Below are 19,649 nucleotides of genomic sequence, written 5' to 3' on the forward strand. Positions count from 1 at the left end.
TACTTTCCTGATTTCAGAAAGTTTACTCCACTAAATTTGCAAAGATGTTCAAAGTATACATTAGTCTCATTTATTTTATATCATCATATTAATTTTCTTTGAGCTGTCAAAGTTCAAGGGTCCTCAATGACAACTGCAAGCAGTGTCTTAAAAATGTCCATGGTGATTGCATGAAGCTTCAGTGTACCCTCAGCACACTTTGAGTCACGGATAGGTGCAGGCACTGGAAACATCAGCACATTGTAGGCATAGAATTCCCAGCCTCTTGTGTAATCCTGTTGCCACTGTGCTTATGTGGGTGATACAGTGGAGTTTTGTGGTCAATGAAGATCCACGTGAAATTGATGGGGTCTTATTGATGGTAGTACGCATCGCCATGGACTAACACCTTACTCTAGTGCTCCTGTCACATGTAACTGCTGATTCTGAATCAAAATTCTTTGTTTTGCAGCAGTATCACAGTGTAAATATTTATGTACAGCCCCTTAAAGATAATGGAATTCAGGCAGTGTCTTTGGTTCATTGATCATTCAGGAATCTGATGGCAGTGGGGAAGAAGCTGTCCTTGTGGCTGGTCTTCAGGTTCCTGGACCTTTTTCCCGATGGTAGCAGAGTGAAATGGGGGTGGCCTGGATGGTGGCTGCTTTTTTAAGACCCCGCCTCCTGTAGATGCCCTCCCTGGAGTGAAGTCTGGTGCCTGTGATGTGGCAGGACACGTTAACAACCCTCTGGAGTTTATTCTTGTAAAATTCTTCAATCAGAAACCCTGCTGATACTGGCAGTAAAGGCTGGAAACCGGAATGGCTCTTCTCCAGCGAAGCTACCTGCCAGCAAGCAGCAGCCAAAGGTGGGCGGTGGGGGAAGGATGACAGCGGCCAGTCCGGTGCCAGGACTGCGGCGCCGAGCCCCCCCCCCCCCCCCCCCCCCCAAGAAGGCGCGCCCGCCCCACCGGCGACACCGCCGCCCGCAGCCCATTGGCCAGGTGTCTTCCGACGCGCTCGGAGGCCATTGTCCCATTGGGGCAGCGCAGAAGAGGGCGGGGACTCGTCGACCTGGTCACCCGGCCCTTACCCGGAAGCGCGCTGCCTGTTCTCTGTTGATATAGCGCCTACTGTTTGAAAGACGCGGCCGTAGCGAGGTGCGGGGAGGGGGAGCCCGGCGGCGGCAGCATGGCTTTCCCGGAGTGCTGGGAGGAGTGGGAGCTCCTGGATCAGGACTACCAGACGCTGCAGGTGAGGACGGGCGCCGCGCCGCCCGCTCCCAGACCCGGCGTCCCAGGCACTTGTCCCGCCCTTTGCCCGGCTCCGATTGGTGAACGGCGGCAGGCCCTCTCTCCTGATTGGCAACGGCGCGCTTGCTGCCGAGGGCCGGAGTTTGTCTAGTGTGGGACTGCAACGTGTCCATATGCTTTTCCCTCCCCTCCACTGTCGTTTCACCCCTTCCAGGGCAGCAACCGGCGGGGCCGTTACATTCCCTCTCCACTCTGAACGTGAGCTTCAGTCTGCAAACTGAGATTGACCAAATTAGTCCCGGGCAGGGATCGCTTACAGGCGGCCGTTTGGCCCATTGGGCCCGTGCTAACTGGCATTCCCTATGCACCTTAGTCCCCTCTTGCCCCACACCTAAGCCAAGAACGATGTACAGTGAGAGGAAACCAGGGTACCTTGTCCATGGATACTCGAGTACAATAAACATAGTTAAAAAAGGCAAAAGAATGCAAAGTGCCTGTTAAGGAGCAAAGGTTTGCATTTCATTAAGGTATCAAAGTAAAATTATCTGCTATCTTTATCAGAAATGCTAGTACGTGTATTGTATACTGTAATGATACAATTTGAAATTGTATTGATTACTTCTATTAACACCAAATTGTTAGAGTGTTTTTATGTTATTAATTGCAGGGGCAGTGTTGTCCTGAGCAAAACAAGCTCTCTGAATGAAATGCGATGTAGTTACTCTTTTTGCCACTATTTCTCCCTTTTATATTTTCCATAGGGGCAGGTTGACTTTTTATCCTTTCAGCTTGTGCCCTTTTTACTGGGAGGCATCAAGTAATTTCGCTTCCTTTTGAGTGATGAGTTACAGTAATGGGAAGAAGGGAAACCTGTGAATTTACTTGCATTGATATTGCTGCTTTGTTGCTGTTTACTACCATTTGAACATGCATGTCTAATTGTTCACACTTCAAAGTTCAATTATTGTATGTGGAGGCATTGTAATTATTATGGACAATTCTGGCCCAGTAGTTGGACTTTTTAATTCAAATTTGCAGAATGTAGATTGGCATATTATGAAAAGAGATCCACGCCGATGAAGGTGCTGACTTTTAAAGTTCAGATTTATTCAGAGTTCAAATTTCTTGTTCAAGTACATACATGACATTACATACAACACTGAGATTCAATTTACTGTGGGCCAGGCAGAATTTCTACTTAATCAGTAACTGTAAACTATACACAACAAGAATACAGTAAACAAATTATTCAATACAGAAAATATAAATATTCAGTAATAAATAACGTGCAGAGTGTGAGTCCTTAATTGAGTCTCTGGTTGAGTTTGTTGTTGAGGAGTCTGATGGTGGAGGGGTAGCAGCTGTTCCTGAACCTGGTGGTGCAAGTCTTGTGGCACCGACACCACGGGTGGTGTGGGTCTCTGATGATTGCTGCTGCTCTCTGACGGCAGCGTTCCCAGTAGATTAGATGTTCTCAATAGTGGGGAGGGTTTTGCTTGTGATGCACTGGGCCATGTCCACTAGCCTTTGCAGGGCTTTCTGTTTGGAGGTATCGGTGCCCCATGCCAGGCCACGATGCAGCCAGTTAGCACACTTTCCACTACACATCTGTGGAGATTTGCTGAGGTTTTCGATGACATGCTGAACCTCTGCAAACTCCTGAGGGAGTGGAGGCACTAATGTGCTTTCCTCACGATGACATGAGTATCTTTCGGTCCAGGAAAGATTCTCCGAGATGGTGACTTCCAGGAATTTAAATTTGTTCACCCTTTCCATCTCCGATTTCCCCTAATGATTGCTTGATTGTATCATTCTGGTTTTCCAGAATGCTCTTGTACGCTGACTAGTCGCCCCTTTTTATACAATTCACTACTGTGGTATCGTCAACAAATATGTAAATGGTGTTGTCGTACTAAACCACACAGTCCTATGTGTAAAGTGAATAGAGCAGAAGGCGAAGAGCGCAAGACTTTGATGGAGATTGTGGAGATGATGTTCTGGCCAATCCTCATTGATTGTGGTCTGTAGGTGAGGAAATCCTTGATGCAATTACACAGTTGGGTGTTGAGGCCCAGATCTTGGAGTTTACTGATCAGTTTTGAGGGGATGATGGTGTTAAATGCCGAACTGTAGTTGATAAAGCATCTTTGCTCTCCAGGTGATCCAGGGCTTTGTGTGGAGCCAGTGAAATGGCATCTGCCACTTGTTGCCGTGCTAGGTAAATTGGAATGAATCCAGTCGCCACTCAGACAGGAGCTGATATGATTCAACAGCAGCCTCTTAGAACACTTCGTCACTGTGGATTTTATTGAGGAGGAATATTCACAGTGGCATATAAAAAGTTGTAGTTAAAAAGGGCCAAAATTGAGAATTTTTCATCTAGCTGGAATCTCAAAAGGTAGTATAGGTCCCCTGTGGTAATGGACGAAGCGCTAGCTTGGATCACATCATAGTTTGGACCAAGGGCAAGTCCCAAGGCAAATCACTGGGGCTCTATGATGCAGCTTTAACTTTAGGAGCAAGTCAGAAATGGGAAACATTTATCGATATCCATTTAAGACATAGTTTTCTTCCAGAAAAGGTAGATAACAGAGAGTCCTTGGACAGGAGGTTGAGCTCAGTATTGAGTAGGCCTCTAAAGCTTTTACTTCTCTTGTGTATTCATTTAATTTATACTAATCATTTGTTATTTGGGTGTTATGCACCTGGAGCAACCAGGAATTTTGTTGCATTTGCACAGCAATAAACTCTTATCTCGACTCTGCATCTCTTAACAATAAGGTGGCCACAGGTCGAGAGGCATGTTGATGCTCATTAAATGGAAGACCAATATCAGATTAATTTACGGTATAGCCTGATCTATCGAATTTGAGAGCATTCCCAGTGGTATTAAGTAAAAGGAAGAACTTTATGCAGGTGAAATCCCAGGTTGTTCAAATCCCTTCCATTTTTCTTTCTAGTAAATACACAAAATTGTTGGAGAAACTCAGCAGTTCCCGCAGTGGCAGAGGAGGAAAAGATATCTAATTGACTGTTATCCTCCACAATTTCTGGCACCTTCACCTCTTCCCTTCTCCGCCTTCCATGGGGACTGCTCCCTCCATGACTCCCTTGTCCACTCTTCCCTTCCCACCAATCGCCCCCTTGCGACCACAGGAAATGCGCCCACACCTCCTCCCTCACTACAACTCAGGTCCCCCAGCAGTCCCTCAAGTGAAGCAACACCGCTTGTGAATCTGCCGGGGTTGCCCACTGCATCAGGTGCTCCCGTTGTGGCCTCCTCTACATTTGAGAGACTGGGCATGCACCTGCTGTAATAGCGGCAGTATCTCCCAGTGGCCACCCTGCCCGATTCCCACGCCGACATGTCTGCCCATGGTCTCGTGGACAGCTGCCCAAATGGACAAACAACGCCACATTCCTCCAACCAGATGACATCAACGTTGACTTCCATTAGCCCCTCCAAGTCTCTCTTGCTCGCTATCCTTATCTCCAGCTCTGCATTTACAGAGCTACCCCCTCCTCCAATGAAATCTCAGCATTTCCTCTCCTGCCCTCCAATCCCCATCCTCTTGTGGCCTTTTGGCTCCTTCCCTCCTCTCCCTACTTTTTTTTCAGGCGCTTGCTGACTTTATGCTTGTGCCTTGACGAAGGGCTCAGGCCCGAAACATTGGTTATGTATCTTTGTCTCCTCTGGACGTTGTGGAACCTTGCTGAGTTTCTGTATTTACTACAATCACAGTGTCTGGAGACTTTCTTTTTCATTTTTGTTGTCTGTTCCCTATTGGTGATCTAGATCGAGTGTACCAACTGAGAGATTGTGGATCTCTTGCTGACATCCAATCAATATTTTGCGAGCTTGCTTTTATACTATACTTGAAGTGGGATGCATTATCTCAAGGGTATGAACAGCATAATTCTCAAGTGCTTTGCTTTGCCACACGAGGTCACCATAAAACTTTGTAATTGAGATCCCTACGGCATTTCAAACAAAATGAGTTTGAGAAAATTGGGCCTTGGAAGATGTTGTGAGGTTGCGTGTGGACCAGGAAACGGCTCCTGAGAGTGATTGCTCGTCTGTGTTTTGAAGTTATCGAGCAAAATGCAAGGTTCACAGCTGATGAGGCAAAGAATATTTCTATTTTTCCTGCTTCTGCTTCTCAGGAAACACACAAGCTCTACAAGCAACAGTTGGAAGAAGTCATCAAACTTCAGAATTCCTGCCTCAGTTCCATTGAACGTCAGAAGAAGAAATACAAGAAGCTCTCCAAAATTCTTGCAGGGTAAATACCATTTTCAGCATATAATTCTCAAGTGTTCCTGCTCCCTTTCTATTTCAAATAGTATCGCTGCCTCATTACGTTGGGATTATGGAAAAAAAGTAATGAAACAAATTTAAGTAGAGAAGAGCCTGCTTTTGTACGTCACATCCCTAAGCTCCATACACTTTGCACATTGAAAGATGTGGATCAGTAGCATAAAGGAGAAGAAAAAGTTGGATAATTGTTGTATTAGTTACAGAATGAATGTTATCTACAGTACTTTGTGATCTTCTGCTGCAGTGACTTTCAACCTTTTTCTTTCCATTCACATCCCCCTTTAAGTGTTCCCTATGTCATAGGTGCTCTGTGATTAGTAAGGGATTGCTTAAGGTGGAAAGACAAAAGTTTTCAAACCACTGTTTTAATCGTACCTCATTGACTCGTTATGTGCACGGTTTCATAACTCTAAAGAAAATGGGCCAATGACAATTTTTCTCAAGCAAAATATTTCAGTAACAATTGCATCTAGAGCAGTGGTTCTCAACCTTCCCACTCGCATCCCACCTTAAGTCATCTCTTATTAATCACAGGGCCACCTATGGCATAGGTGAGTGGAAAGAAAAAGTCTTGAAATCCGCTGTTCTACAGCCTCTTAAACAGTGTTGGAATCAACATCTCAGCTAAAACTCAGCATCTTTGACAATGCTGTATGAAAGGATACACTACATTGATCGTCCTAGGTCATGGTCCAGGAGTTAAACTATGATCTCCTGACCAAGAGGAAAGGCTGCAACCAACTGAACCATACTGACTGATGTAACCAACGTGCTCCTAATGCAATCTTCTTCTCACAGGTGTGAGTCATTGGATAGTGAAGAGCATGTGAGGGACACAGAGTTCTTCAAGGAATTGATGAAGGAAAGACAAAACATAATCTTTGAAATGGAAGCTTTTCTCCCAAAGAAAAATGGGTAAGCAATGATTCTGAGGAGTCTTAACCCTTTGGGCACCCTGGAAGAGTTTGCAGAGTTGGAATGGAGACCACAGAATATTATCTCTTGGTTCCATGCTCACAAAACTTTGATCTAGAACATGCCCTTGTCACTCAAGTGTTTGCTTGGACTCTAGGCAGTTGATCCATTGGAAAATTACAGATTATCTCTCCAAAAATATTGCAATTGAAAAGTTAAATTTTAGAAGGAAAAGAATGAAAAACATTCCAACAGAGAAGAAAATGTAAATATACCTGGACTTTTCCATGTGGTTTCCTTCTCCTGGGTTAATGGGAAGGTCTCTTCCTCTTATTTTAAATTTAGACGTTCGGCAGGGTAACAGGCCATTTTGGCCCATGAGCCCGAGTCATCAAATTTACACCCAATTGACCTTCAACCCCCCCCCTCCTCCCGGTAATGCTTCAAAGGGTGGGATGAAACCCACGCAGACACAGAGAGAGTGTACAAATTCCTTACAGACAGCGTGGGACTTGAACCCTGGTCCTGATTGCTGGCGATGTAAAGGTGTTGCGCTAACTGCCACATGAACCATGCCACTCCTAAGATAGTCATGAGTTTCCTGACCACACTACACAGGGGTTATTGGTCAGGAAGGGATCTTGAAATAGATTTCTTTGTCAAATAGTGGAGAATTTGAGCATGTACACTCAGGTTCCTGTCTGGTTTACTCCCTTGCCAATACGCTTCACTGATACATCTCTTTCAGTTGTAAGAGAGGAAAATCTACAGCCAAGGTCCTATCCTTTCAGTGTGAATGGCCTCACTAGTGTTGGAGAGGTGACCCTGTGAGTAGACGGAGTTAGAGATTGCCTGAAATTTATGCAGCACACAAAAGTGCCGGTGAAATACCAGGTCATACAGCATCAGCGTCGTTTCGGGCCTGAGCCGTTCTTCAGTTGAACCCAGGAAAAAGGGCAGAAGCTCGGGCCTTTGCTCTCCCTGGATGCTGACTGGCCTGCTGACCTTCCTCAGTACTTTTAAATATTGCGCTGGGCCCCAGCATCTGCATACTCCTGGAATTTATGCAGCTGTCTTGGAATGCTGATGTTGGTGTTGCCAGTGCTTTATCCTTCCACTGCATTATTGGTTTGACAGTGGTGCCACTGCTCTAGAGGAGATGGGTTTAAGGTGAAAGGGTAAAAATGTAAAGAGGATCTGAGGGATAGGTTTTTAAGGTAGGGGACATGAGCTGCCAAGGAAGATGTTCAATTTCAGCATTTAAAGGATATTTGATTGAAAATGATTTTTTTGGACCAAATGCAGGCAAATTGGATGAGCTTCAGCGAACAGCATGGACTAGATGGGTCGAAGGGCCTGTTTCGGTGCTGTATGAGTCTGCCTTATTGTTGGTAGCAGTCCATTGATCCGGCGTCTTCTGTTGCAGGTTGTACTTGACTCTGGTGTTGGGAAACGTCAATGTGACTCTGCTCAGCAAGCAGGCAAAGTGAGTATCTCCAGGGACTAGGTGTGTGTTTGTTAGCCCCTTTGAACTTCCATGTGACCACCTACCCATTTTCTATCCTCCAGGTTTGCCTACAAGGATGAGTATGAAAAATTCAAGCTATATCTCACCATCATCCTTCTCCTGCTCTCCTTCAGCTGCAGGTTCCTGCTAAATTCCAGGTGAGCTGTTGATTGGAATGGAACACCGCACTGGCAGGTGAGGCGATTGCTATCACCACAACAAATGCCCTTCTGCTGCCACCACTCAAAGTCGCAGCCTCCTGCCAGTGATGACTGATCTCAGGTCCCTCAAGGATTGGTGCCGATTCTGGGATGTTGATCAGTCAGAACAGGTTAGCTGCCAAAAATGTTTTTTAGACCAAAAGACATAGGAGCAGAAATAGGCTCTTCGGCCCATAGAGTCTGCCTTGCCATTTAATCTTATTTTCCCTCTCATCCCCACTGCCCGGCCTTCTCCTTTGGTGCCCTGGGGAAATCAAGAACCCATGACCCAGTCTCCACAATTGCATGTGGCAACAAATTCCACAGATTTACCATTCTCTGGCTGAAGAATGGAGCAGATTTTGGGTGGAAATGATAGGGTCTTGAAGGATTTTCCCTCTCCCTTGTTCCACCCCCTCACCTCTTGAGCTGGAGGTGCTGCAGTAACACTGTTGCATGCGGGCATTTGACTCCTCAGCAACTCCTCGGTGTGAACGGCACAATGGTTTGATTTCAAGCTGTGCCAAATATTGCCCTTATCCAGTGTGGGCACTCACAACTGCATCCCAGGGAGGAAACCCTGGCAACTTCCAGCCTTCCCAGCTCACTGGGGACTGAGGCTGGCAGTAGAATGAGGAAGACTTGGTGCCACTGCCAGATTTAGTGCTGATCTTGCCATGTGGGCTTCATCCCTGTACCCTGGCTCCTCCCAAAAGCTTCTTGGTTTTTGGTGTGTGGCCGAATGTGAGGCAAGAGGGGAATAAGGAGGTGAGGGAATGGCAGCTAGCATGGACCCAATGGGCTAAATGGCCCCCAAAAAGGGACCCCTGCCATAATAAGATCAGATTTTTTGCCAGTTTGATCATCCTGGGGATCAAGCCCCTCTTTGCTGAGAGAGGTCTGGATTTTATCAGATTGTGAACCCTTGCTTAGAGATGGTTTCGTTTGTGTTCTGATGTTCATTGGATTTTTACACGTTCCTTAATTGTGCATCAGCATTCAACGTGGAGACTCTGATAGAGCCAGGGTGTGAACATGTTACCTTTTAGATTTATTCTTGTGCAGGGTGGCAGATTCTGTGTTCAACTTCTTACTGGTGTGGTACTACTGTACATTGACAATCAGGGAGAGCATCCTCATTAACAATGGATCCAGGTAAGGGTAAAAGGCTGCATCTCATTTTTCTCTCAGGACTTGTTTCATATAATTTCCATTTCAATTTCCTCAATTGTATCCTCGACATTTCCTTTCATGCTTCTGAACATCCCTTTTTAATTGTCCAAAGCTTCAAAAACATCATCCAATGAACCTTTTAACTTTCTATGCGGTTCCTACCATCGAAGTCAAAACTCTTTCTCTTCAATCTCACTGCCATGGATTGTCTGATGGGGAAGTGGCATCTTCCATCTTTATACTGTGAAACCTCGTCCTTCTGCACACTTCTAGTTTAACATTAGAATCTCAAGATACAAGAGCAGAAGTAGGCCAATCGGCCCATCAGATCTGCTCTGCCATTTAATCGTGAGCTGACCCTTATCACTCAGCCCGACTCCCCATCCTTCTCTCCGTAACCCTTGATGCCCTGACTTATCAAATACCTGTCAATTTCTGTCTTAAATACACCCATAAGGAATACTTAAGGTGAAATTTGAATTTTTTTTAAAAAGGTTGCCCAACCCTATCCTAGACTCCCCACCATGAGAAACAACATTGTCACATCTTCTCTGTCCAGGCCTTTCAGCATTCAAAATATCTCTGAAGTCCCCTCCTCATCCTTCTGTACTCCAACGAGTACAGTCCAAGGGCCGACAACAGTTCCTCTTATGCTAAGCCGTTCATTCCTGGTATCAGTCTAGTAAGTCTTCTCTGAACCCTCTCCAACGGAAGCACATCCTTTCTCAAACAAGGTACACAGTGCTCAATGATCCAGAGGCATCACTTTTGTAAAGGAACCTGGTAAATCAGTAACATTTTCACAAACTAATCTCACTTTAAAGAGCCATGAGAAAACTGAGGTTTAACGGTAAAGCATTTATTATGATAGACATTGTCCATCTTTTGCTTGCTGCAACTGAACAAGTACTTTGTTTGAAACAAAATCAACCACAGCAGTGTACTATTAAAGCCATTGTTGGTGAGTTCTCAGTGGCATACTGAAGTATAATTATTAAATGCTTTGGCCATGTTTTGTAAGACTCTCACCATTCTACTTTGTGTGCCTGGAATCTGCCAGTCAAACACTGAAGTAGGTACTGCAAATGAGGGGCCTGGGAGGCAAATCGTGCTCTGGAAGTGTACTGAATCTGTCTGTGGTGGAGTTCAGTCCTGATGCGATACCCCAGGTTTGCTCTGGGCTGTTTCCTCTTGCACCATGTTAGGCTTAGGCGGGATGGGTGACCCCACTGTAGGATTGCAGGGTAGAGCAAGAAAGGAGGACAAAATACGGTATTTTTTTTAAAAAAACCAATTTAAAACATTTTAATTTCTTCTGTAATAGATTTAAATTGTGATTCAATGTCAGAGATATTTTGCAATCCTGCGAGCCAACAGAGCTGGAGGTCGGGATTTGGACCAGAGAAGTCCTGCAGTTAGTCAGGCCCGTGGCTGAAGGGCCAGTGTTAATACCCTCCACGCTAGGGCCATTTAAGTTTAGGGGTGCACAGCAAGCTCTGGACAGTTGGGTCTGGCCTATTAAAACCATAGAACACTACAACTCGGGAATAGGCCCTTCAGTTTGTGCTGACACTGACCTGCACCTCTCTATTCTCTTCGCATCCATGTACATGTCCAAAATGTTTCTTAAATGAGTTCCATTCACTACTGCAGCCGCCAGCTCGTTCCACACCCCTACCACTCTCTGCGTGGTTCCCCCTAATGTTCCCTTTTTCTCCTCCTTCCTTGATTCCAGTTTTTATCTCACCAAACATCAGTGGAAAAGGTCTCAAGCTCTGCCCATCATAATTTTGGATTTTGAAATTGTTTTTTTTTCCAAGTTTTATGTCACCCAGATAGTTTTAAAAAAAAATTACACTTCTTCCTTTGCGGTTTACTGACTTTGAGAATTCACCGATGTGAGAATTCACCGATGTGATTGGCTACTCATCAGAGTTAACGACCTGGGTATTGCTGATTGCCGGAGATGTCATTTGAAGTGCAGCCCGGGAACGGTTCATGTTGACCACAGAGATCACAAGGTCCTTGTCACTGATCACATCCTGCAGATCCTTGTGCCTTCTCTTTGAAAATCTGATGAGTCCTGTTCAGTTTTGAATTTCACTCTCATACTCTATGGCCGATGTTTGATCTTTAAAAGTTTTGGAGGACTACGAGAGGGTGCAGGGTGTGCGGAACGGGCTGCCGGAGGAGGTGGTTGAGGCAGGTACTGAAACACATGGATCGGAGGGGTTTAGAGGAACGTGGGCCAAACACAGGCAGGTGGGATGTGTGTGAGTGGGACAGTTTGGTCAGTGGGGACCCATTTCCATGCTGTACCTCTCTACGATTCTATACATACAGATCTAGAGAGACCTGCAAGGGTCATGGGCAGTGTGGACCCTGTTGCTCACTGGTAGAATCATTACCAACTGTGAATACAGCAGCAAGGACTAATCTTCAAAGGTTCTTTTTATTGTCCCGTAAACCAAGCCATGAAAGACCTCAACAATGAAGACGCTGTTTACATCCGGTACCGCACGGATGGCAGTCTCTTCAATCTGAGGCGCCTGCAAGCTCACACCAAGACACAAGAGCAACTTGTCCGTGAACTACTCTTTGCAGACGATGCAGCTTTAGTTGCCCATTCAGAGCTAGCTCTTCAGTGCTTGACGTCCTGTTTTGCAGAAACTGCCAAAATGTTTGGCCTGGAAGTCAGCCTGAAGAAAACGGAGGTCCTCCATCAGCCAGCTCCCCACCATGACCACCAGCCCCCCCCACATCTCCATCGGGCATACTGAACTCAAAATGGTCAACCAGTTTACCTATCTCGGCTGCACCATTTCATCGGATGCAAGGATCGACAACAAGATAGACAACAGACTCACCAAGGCAAATAGCGCCTTTGGAAGACTACACAAAAGAGTCTGGAAAAACAACTAACTGAAAACCCTCACAAAGATTAGCGTATACAGAGCTCCAAATCATGGGTCCTCTACCGGTATCACCTACGGCTCCTAGAACGCTTCCACCAGCGTTGTCTCCGCTCCATCCTCAACATTCATTGGAACGCCTTCATCCCTAACATCGAAGTACTTGAGATGGCAGAGGCCGACAGCATCGAGTCCACGCTGCTGAAGATTCAGCTGCGCTGGCTGGGTCACGTCTTCAGAATGGAGGACCATCGCCTTCCCAAGATCGTGTTATATGGCGAGCTCTCCACTGGCCACTGTGACAGAGGTGCACCAAAGAAGAGGTATAAGGACTGCCTAAAGAAAGCTCTTGGTGCCTGCCATATTGACCATCGCCTCAAACCGTGCATCTTGGCGCCTCGCAGTTCGGCGGGCAGCAACCTCCTTTGAAGAAGACCGCAGAGCACACTTCACTGACAAAAGACAAAGGAGGAAAAACCCAACACCCAACCCCAACCAACCAATTTTCCGCTGCCACCGTGTCTGCCTGTCCCGCATCGGACCTTTCAACCACAATCGAGCCTGCAGCTGACGTGGACATTTACCCCCTCCATAAATCTTCGTCCGCGAAGCCAAGCCAAAGAGAAAGAAATATTACCGTATATTTTGATGTATAAGTCAACTTTCAGATAAGTCAGGTTCCCATTTTCAACCTGAATTTCATGGTTTTATCATATATCAGGTGTATAAATCGACCCCACCCCACCACAATTTTCTGCAAGGAACGGGCCAGAATCTGATGTCCAGGCCTCCCAGCAACAACCCAGACTTTGTTACAACTTGCCAATCGCCATGTAAATTAACCGTTTTTAAAAAAAATAAAATAAAATAAACCCTTTGCTTCTGGCCAGGAAAATGCCATACGGAGCTGGGCCCAAGTGTTTAGCATCGGCCGGAGCCGGTGACTCCTTTCCCAATGTGCTGTAGCCACGGCTACTTGTCAGTTTGGGGACCTTAGGCTCCCCGGGCAGGAGCAGGGACCTCGGGCGCTACAATTGTAAAATGTCTGGGTGGGATATGGCGGGGAGCAGTGGTGTCGGCGATGGGAAGGTGCTTCGGGTTGTCTTATATGCCGAATCTGCGTCAAGCAGTCTTTTTGAGTAGATTTTGAAGTCTTATTTTTGTGTCTGGCATATAAGACGACTCTGATTTTTGAGGGTTTCAGGGTCGTTATACGCTGAAGTATATGGTAAAACATGTAAAATGTAATATACATGACATACTTCAACTGTTGTCTGTCATAAGGCAAACAAAGAGTCACCATGAGCATTGCCTGGCGCTTCTAACATGAGAAAGAAGCAAGTCCCTTCAAAGACACGGAGTGTCCTTGGGTTCGTCTCCAGCACTCCTTCAGACTGATAGTTCAAACTATCAGTAACCTGAGCTACAGACTCAAACCTCTGATACAATCTGGAAGCCTTCAGTGACCGAGGACCTTTGGAAGCCTTTCTTGCCCTCAGCACCCGACTAGTTCCCGGCTCTGATACCTGTTTCTATGAGCCTGTGTCCACCAGCCCACGGCCTTCAACCACATTGCCAAGACCCCATAGCCTCTGTGGGGCCTTCAGCTGCTGAGCTCCTCGCTGGCCTGTTGCCATGGTCACCATCCTATAGAATCATTTCCTTCTCAATGGGGTGCATTCACCCAGTTTCCGGTGCCCAGTGCCAGTCCACTACTCCCTCAGAGTCTGCAATGCCTCCTGCTATGCTGCCATCTTGGGCACAAACCACTGTGGTTGCAGGATATATAATAAAAGGTGGCTCCTTTAATAGACCATTTAATCCTGTCTTTTTCTATCCATCCTGTAGAATGATGATGGTTTCTTTCAGGCAGTTTGTGGGGTTTGATATGTGCATCCTGGAACGGCTGTACAGGCCAATCCTTGACAGGCACTACTTGTCACATACTTGGCAGGTGAAACCTGGAGGGCCAACAGGGGCAGAAACTCTGTTGTGGAGTTTCTATGCCGTTCCACTGTTGTCTTTTTGAGCTTGTTCTCAACAGCATCCACACTTTTTCTGATGGTGTCCCTCCACTGCGAGCGATCTTGAGCCAGATCCTCCCATGTTGATGGGGCAATACCATCTTCCTTGAGGCTCCTGTGCAGAACGTCCTTGTACCGTAGTCACTGGCCTCCTTATTTTCGGGTACCCCTGGACAGTTGGCCGTACATGATGCCCTTGGGTAGTCTTCCATCAGGCATTCTGACAACATGTCCGGCCCAGCGCATTTGGGCTGACATCACCAAGGTTGAAACTGCTGGCGTTCTAGCGATAGAAAGGACCTCGATATTGGAGGCCTTGTCTTACCAGGTGGTCTTCATCAGAGAATGTAGGTGATGCTGCTGTTATTGGTCAAACTGACATAAGTGACTCTGATATGGGCCCCACGTTTCATGTCCATGTAGCAAGACTGATATGACAACAGCCCTGTACACCTTGCATTGGTGGCCAATCTGATATTCAGTGACCAAATCCGATCTTTCAGCTGACCAAAGGCAAAGTAGGCCTTTCTGGTTCTTGCCTCAATCTCTACATCTAGAGAAGCTGAGGATGTTATTTTCCTGCCCAGGGAGCAAAACGTTGTAACATTGAGATGAGTTCCATCAACGAGGACAGTTGGCTCTTCGTAGCTTGAGCCAAGGGCTGGTTGGTACAAGACTTCCATCTTTTTCAGGCTGATTGTCAATCCGTAGCTCTTGGCAGCACTGGGAAAGTGACTGGTGATCTCCTGTAATTCTTTGAGAGACTGGACAACCAGTGCATAATCAACAAACTGTAGCTCATGCACCACAACGTCCTTGACTTTTGTTTTTGCTCTCAGTCTTGCGAGGTGAGGAGGCTGCCATCAGCCCTCATTTGTAGGAAGACCCCTAACTTCAGGTCTGAAGTAGCAGCTTGAAGAACAGCAGCGAAGAATAGTCCAACCACACAAGCAGCCAAAACACAACCCTGTTTTACGCCGTTGCTGATGGGAAATAGATCTGTCAACTCACCACACACATGGATGTGGCCTTCCATACCTTGGTGGAACTGACGGATGATGTTAGGCATTTGGGGGGTGGGGGGGGGGGGGGAAATCGATTTTTGGTAAGAGCTTCCACTGTCCATCTCTATCAACAGTGTCACACGTTTTGGTTAGATCAGCAAATGTGACATAGAGACTTCTCTGCTGCTCAACACTCTTGGAGCTGCCTCAGTGAGAAGATCACATCCACTGTACTACAGCCTGTTCGAAAACTACACTGGCTTTCCAGAAGGATGTTGTCATTGATGTTGGATTGACAGAAGAGAGATGCCACGATCCTTGTTGCCCTTGTTCATGTAGATGATCATGATTGTTGTGTCTTTAAAGTCTTATGGTTGTTCTGCAGCTCCCCACAACTCTGAATAGCTGGTGCAGACACAATGTCCATATGTAACCACCACACTGGTAGATCTCGTCATTCCCTGGTGCTTTGATGGGTTTTAGCTGTTTGATGACCTCTTGAAGAGTGGGGGGGGGGGGGGGGGGCATATAGCTTGAACAATGTGGGTTGAGGGTGTACTCTGCCGAGTGTTTCATCAGTGATGGTTCCTGCTCTATTCAACAGCTCGTAGAAGTGTTCTTGCCATCTTTTCACATGCTCTGACCTCTTAGTAAAGATGGATGTACTGTCTTTGCTCAGGAGTTGTAGGGTACCTTGCTTTGATGGACCATACACAACCTCGATTGCTTCGTAGAACTTTCTTGAGTCATTACAATCAGCGAAGGCTTGAAACTCCTTGGCCTTGTTTGCCACTACTGGTCTTTCATAGCTCTGAGCTGCCTCTGCAAAGTTGATTCAATTCTATACAGAGCTGTCGGTATCAGCGGTGCTCAGTAGGACCCCGCGGATCAGCACTGTCTCCCTACACCTCGCCTTCCCAGGTCCTCACTTGAGCCCCACCATTTATTTGTGCAAGGTTTGTTATGTTTTGTAATGTTGTCAGGACATGAGGTGATTGTGGATCCTGTTCTTGGGCATCAACAGGCCATCCCACCTGGCCCAGCAAATCAACATTTGGACAAACTGAGCCAATGTGGGGTGAAGGGAATCATCAATGTCTCTGGTTGAGACCCTGCATCAGGACTGAGTGATGAGGGTAGATGAACAGCAGTGGGAGGGCTGAGACAGGTCAGTGGGTGATAGGTGCTCAAGGAATGACCGTGATGGAGCCAGGTGGAGGAAGGGGTACGTGGGTGTTGGGTGGGTTAACACAAGGAGAAATGGTAGGGCTAGGTGGAGTCAGGTTGGGAGGCGAGGGTGGGAAGGGTAGGGTGTATGTGGAAAACAAAGGATGGAGGGTGCTAAATGGGGAGAGGTGCAGAGCAGATGGAACCAGATGTCGAAGAAATGAGTGGGTGGATGGAAACAAGGTTGATTTGTAAATGGGCGATGGGATATGGGAAAGGAGAAGGGAAGATGGGAGGTGAAGCTTTCCTGAAACTAGCTGTAGAGTACCCAGGTGGAATGTGAAGTGGTGGTCTTCTAGTTTCTGTTGGGCCTTGCCCTGGCATTGGGGAAGGCTGAGAGTGGCCATGTCAGTGTGGGAAAGGGAAATGAGATGGCATGCAACTGGGGGCCCATGCAGGCAGTAGCCAAGGAAACAGGTCCCTAGCCCAGCTGTGCTTGTATGTGCTTGGTAATTCTGGGTGCATCAATTCCTTATCTGGGATCCACAGATTTAAGAAGAAATGCAATCAAACGGTGATCACTCAGTGGAGCTTGTTGCTCCACAGAGCAGTGTGTTTGAAATGTATTGGTAAGGTTTCTATCTTGCTGTATTTATTGATTATATTTCCACATTTTCTTCAGGATTAAAGGCTGGTGGGTGTTTCATCACTATGTTTCGGCTTTTCTTTCTGGGGTGATGTTAACCTGGTAAGTACGGGTTTCTCGGGGAAGTGTGGTTGGTTGAGGGGCAACTCGTCTGTGTCCAAATGCACTTTCCTTTGGCCATGTCGCCATTCTTTTTAAGTGTCATGAGCTTTGCCAGAGTGGGCCCGTAAGCGGTGGGGGTGTATGAATGGTGGGAGAAGAGAGGTTGGGGTGCAACTGACAGGGTGGGGGGTGGAGTGAACATGGGGAGCAATGTGGGGGCGCTGGTTCTATGTTTCTAATGATTGGACAGCACAGCGACAGTTCTTTTGGCCCACGATGTCTGGGCTGTACATGTTGCCCATATTAAACTAAAACTATTCTGCAAATGATCCCTCTCCATTTCCTTCCCTTGTGTGTCTGTCAAAGCATGGCTATTGCATCTCCTTTGTTATAGAGTCCAGAGAACCCCAAAAACCAGCACCAATAGATATGCACCACAACACAGGGTTACTTCAACAAAAGTAGTTTTTAATTATAGTTGAACAAGAAAACAGAATTGAACTTTAACTTATTACTTAACCTATCTAACTACTTAAGCGCAGATGTGTGTAATGTATATTTAAGATTAGAAAAGCTCTTTGGATCACAGTCCAATCTCACCGGTTGCAAGCAATTCTTGTACTGTGCACAGAAATTAGCATTAACAAAGTTCACCAGTCTTTGGTGCTTAACAGGCAAATGGTTACCATTCAGGAGGGTTCTTGCTGGTTTTCAGAGAGAGATTCCTTTTCCAGGACATCCGCATCTGATTGCTTCTCAATCAGTCTTGCTGATGAAACTTTTCCCCTTCAGGGTTCTCCAGATGATCCTCTTTCTTTCAGGTCACCTTTCAGACCACCAATCTCCTCCTTTGACCAGGCATCCCTCCAAAGTTTGCCTGCTTTCTCTTTCTGGAACAGTTTTCTGTCTCCTTTCTCCCTGTGTATCACATCCTCCTTCTCTGAGAGCAAAACTCTTCTCCTCTGCCTGCAAAGATCACATGCTCTCCCAGGCAAGCTGCTGTCAATACTTTGTTGCCTTCTGCAAAAAGCATTCTGCAAAAGTCCTGCAAATATTCTGTGTTTTAAAATGTGTGTGTGCAAGCTCCTCTAACAGTTCCTCCAAAACCACCTCTAAATACTCTTGTCACACCTTCCCCCTTTTAAAGGGAATTTTAACTCTTGAGTTAAAAATTCAGTTATAACTAAACTGTCTTAAAATCACTAAAGAGATAACAATACACAAACATACACATGCTATAGTACAGTAACTCAATTTCGAGAGTATTTCGATAAATTATCAATTTTAACACCTTGACAAATAATCGACAATCACATTCTTTGACCAGGCAGCCCTCCAAAGTTTGCCTGCTTTCTCTTTCTGGAACAGTTTTCTGTCTCCTTTCTCCCTGTGTATCACATCTTCCTTCTCTGAGAGCAAAACTCTTCTCCTCTGCCTGCAAAGATCACATGCTCTCCCAGGCAAGCTGCTGTCAATACTTTGTTGCCTTCTGCAAAAAGCATTCTGCAAAAGTCCTGCAAATATTCTGTGTTTTTAAAATGTGTGTGTGCAAGCTCCTCTAACAGTTCCTCCAAAACCACCTCTAAATACTCTGTCACACCTTCCCCCTTTTAAAGGGAATTTTAACTCTTGAGTTAAAATTCAGTTATAAATAAACTGTCTTAAAATCACTAAAGAGATAACAATACACAAACATACACATGCTATAGTACAGTAACTCAATTTCGAGAGTATTTCGATAAATTATCAATTTTAACACCTTGACAAATAATCGACAATCACATTATTTACACCTCTGATATGGTTAATTTGCAGATCATATTCTTCTAATATTGAACTCCAGTTTAACAATCTTTAGTTTTTATTCTTCATTTTATTCAAAAACACCAGAGGATTGTGGTCAGTGAATATAACAATTGGTTCATGAGAGATACCAAGATGTATGTCAAAATTCTGCAGGGCAAATATGATAGCTAACAGTTCTTTTTCAATAGTACAATAGTTCTTATGATGAACATTGAATTTTTTTTTAAAGTAAGCAACTGGATGGGCAACTTCATTATGTTTTTCCAATAAAACTGCACCTGCTGCTCCCTCACTGGCGTCCACTGCTGCAGAAAATGGTCTGTCAAAATCAGGAGATTTTCACACCGGTCAATGGCAGAGCATCTCCTTTACATTTTCTAAAGCTGCCTGACAATCTTTAGTCCGCACAAATTTATCCCCTTTCTTCAAAAGGTTGGTTAAAGGAAGAGCAACCTCAGCAAAATTTCTACAAAATTTCCTGTAATCTCCTGCCATTCCTAAAAACCTTCTCACTGCTTTCTTGTCAACTCAGAAAATGCATTCACCTTAGCTTGAACGGGTGCAATTTTGCCATGGCCAGCTACATAACCCAAGTATGTCACCGTGGCATTTGCAAATTGACTCTTTGCTAAATTAACAGTTAA

General features: G+C 45.7%; 1 protein-coding gene across 1 annotated transcript in view; it reads left to right on the plus strand.

The window, feature by feature from the left end:
- Window positions 1-1,029: 1,029 nt before the first annotated feature.
- Window positions 1,030-19,649, plus strand: part of LOC138750010 (ion channel TACAN-like) — a 41,135-nt gene continuing 22,515 nt past the window's right edge. Inside the window, exons 1-7 of the mRNA XM_069912161.1 lie at window positions 1,030-1,232; window positions 5,396-5,514; window positions 6,348-6,464; window positions 7,891-7,950; window positions 8,034-8,129; window positions 9,237-9,326; window positions 17,134-17,199. Of these exons, the coding sequence (XP_069768262.1) occupies window positions 1,170-1,232; window positions 5,396-5,514; window positions 6,348-6,464; window positions 7,891-7,950; window positions 8,034-8,129; window positions 9,237-9,326; window positions 17,134-17,199 (611 nt within the window). The 5' untranslated portion in view covers window positions 1,030-1,169. The remainder of the gene's footprint in view (window positions 1,233-5,395; window positions 5,515-6,347; window positions 6,465-7,890; window positions 7,951-8,033; window positions 8,130-9,236; window positions 9,327-17,133; window positions 17,200-19,649) is intronic.

This window comes from Narcine bancroftii, chromosome 14, assembly GCF_036971445.1.
Source record: "Narcine bancroftii isolate sNarBan1 chromosome 14, sNarBan1.hap1, whole genome shotgun sequence".
In the NCBI taxonomy this organism is placed as follows: domain Eukaryota; kingdom Metazoa; phylum Chordata; class Chondrichthyes; order Torpediniformes; family Narcinidae; genus Narcine; species Narcine bancroftii.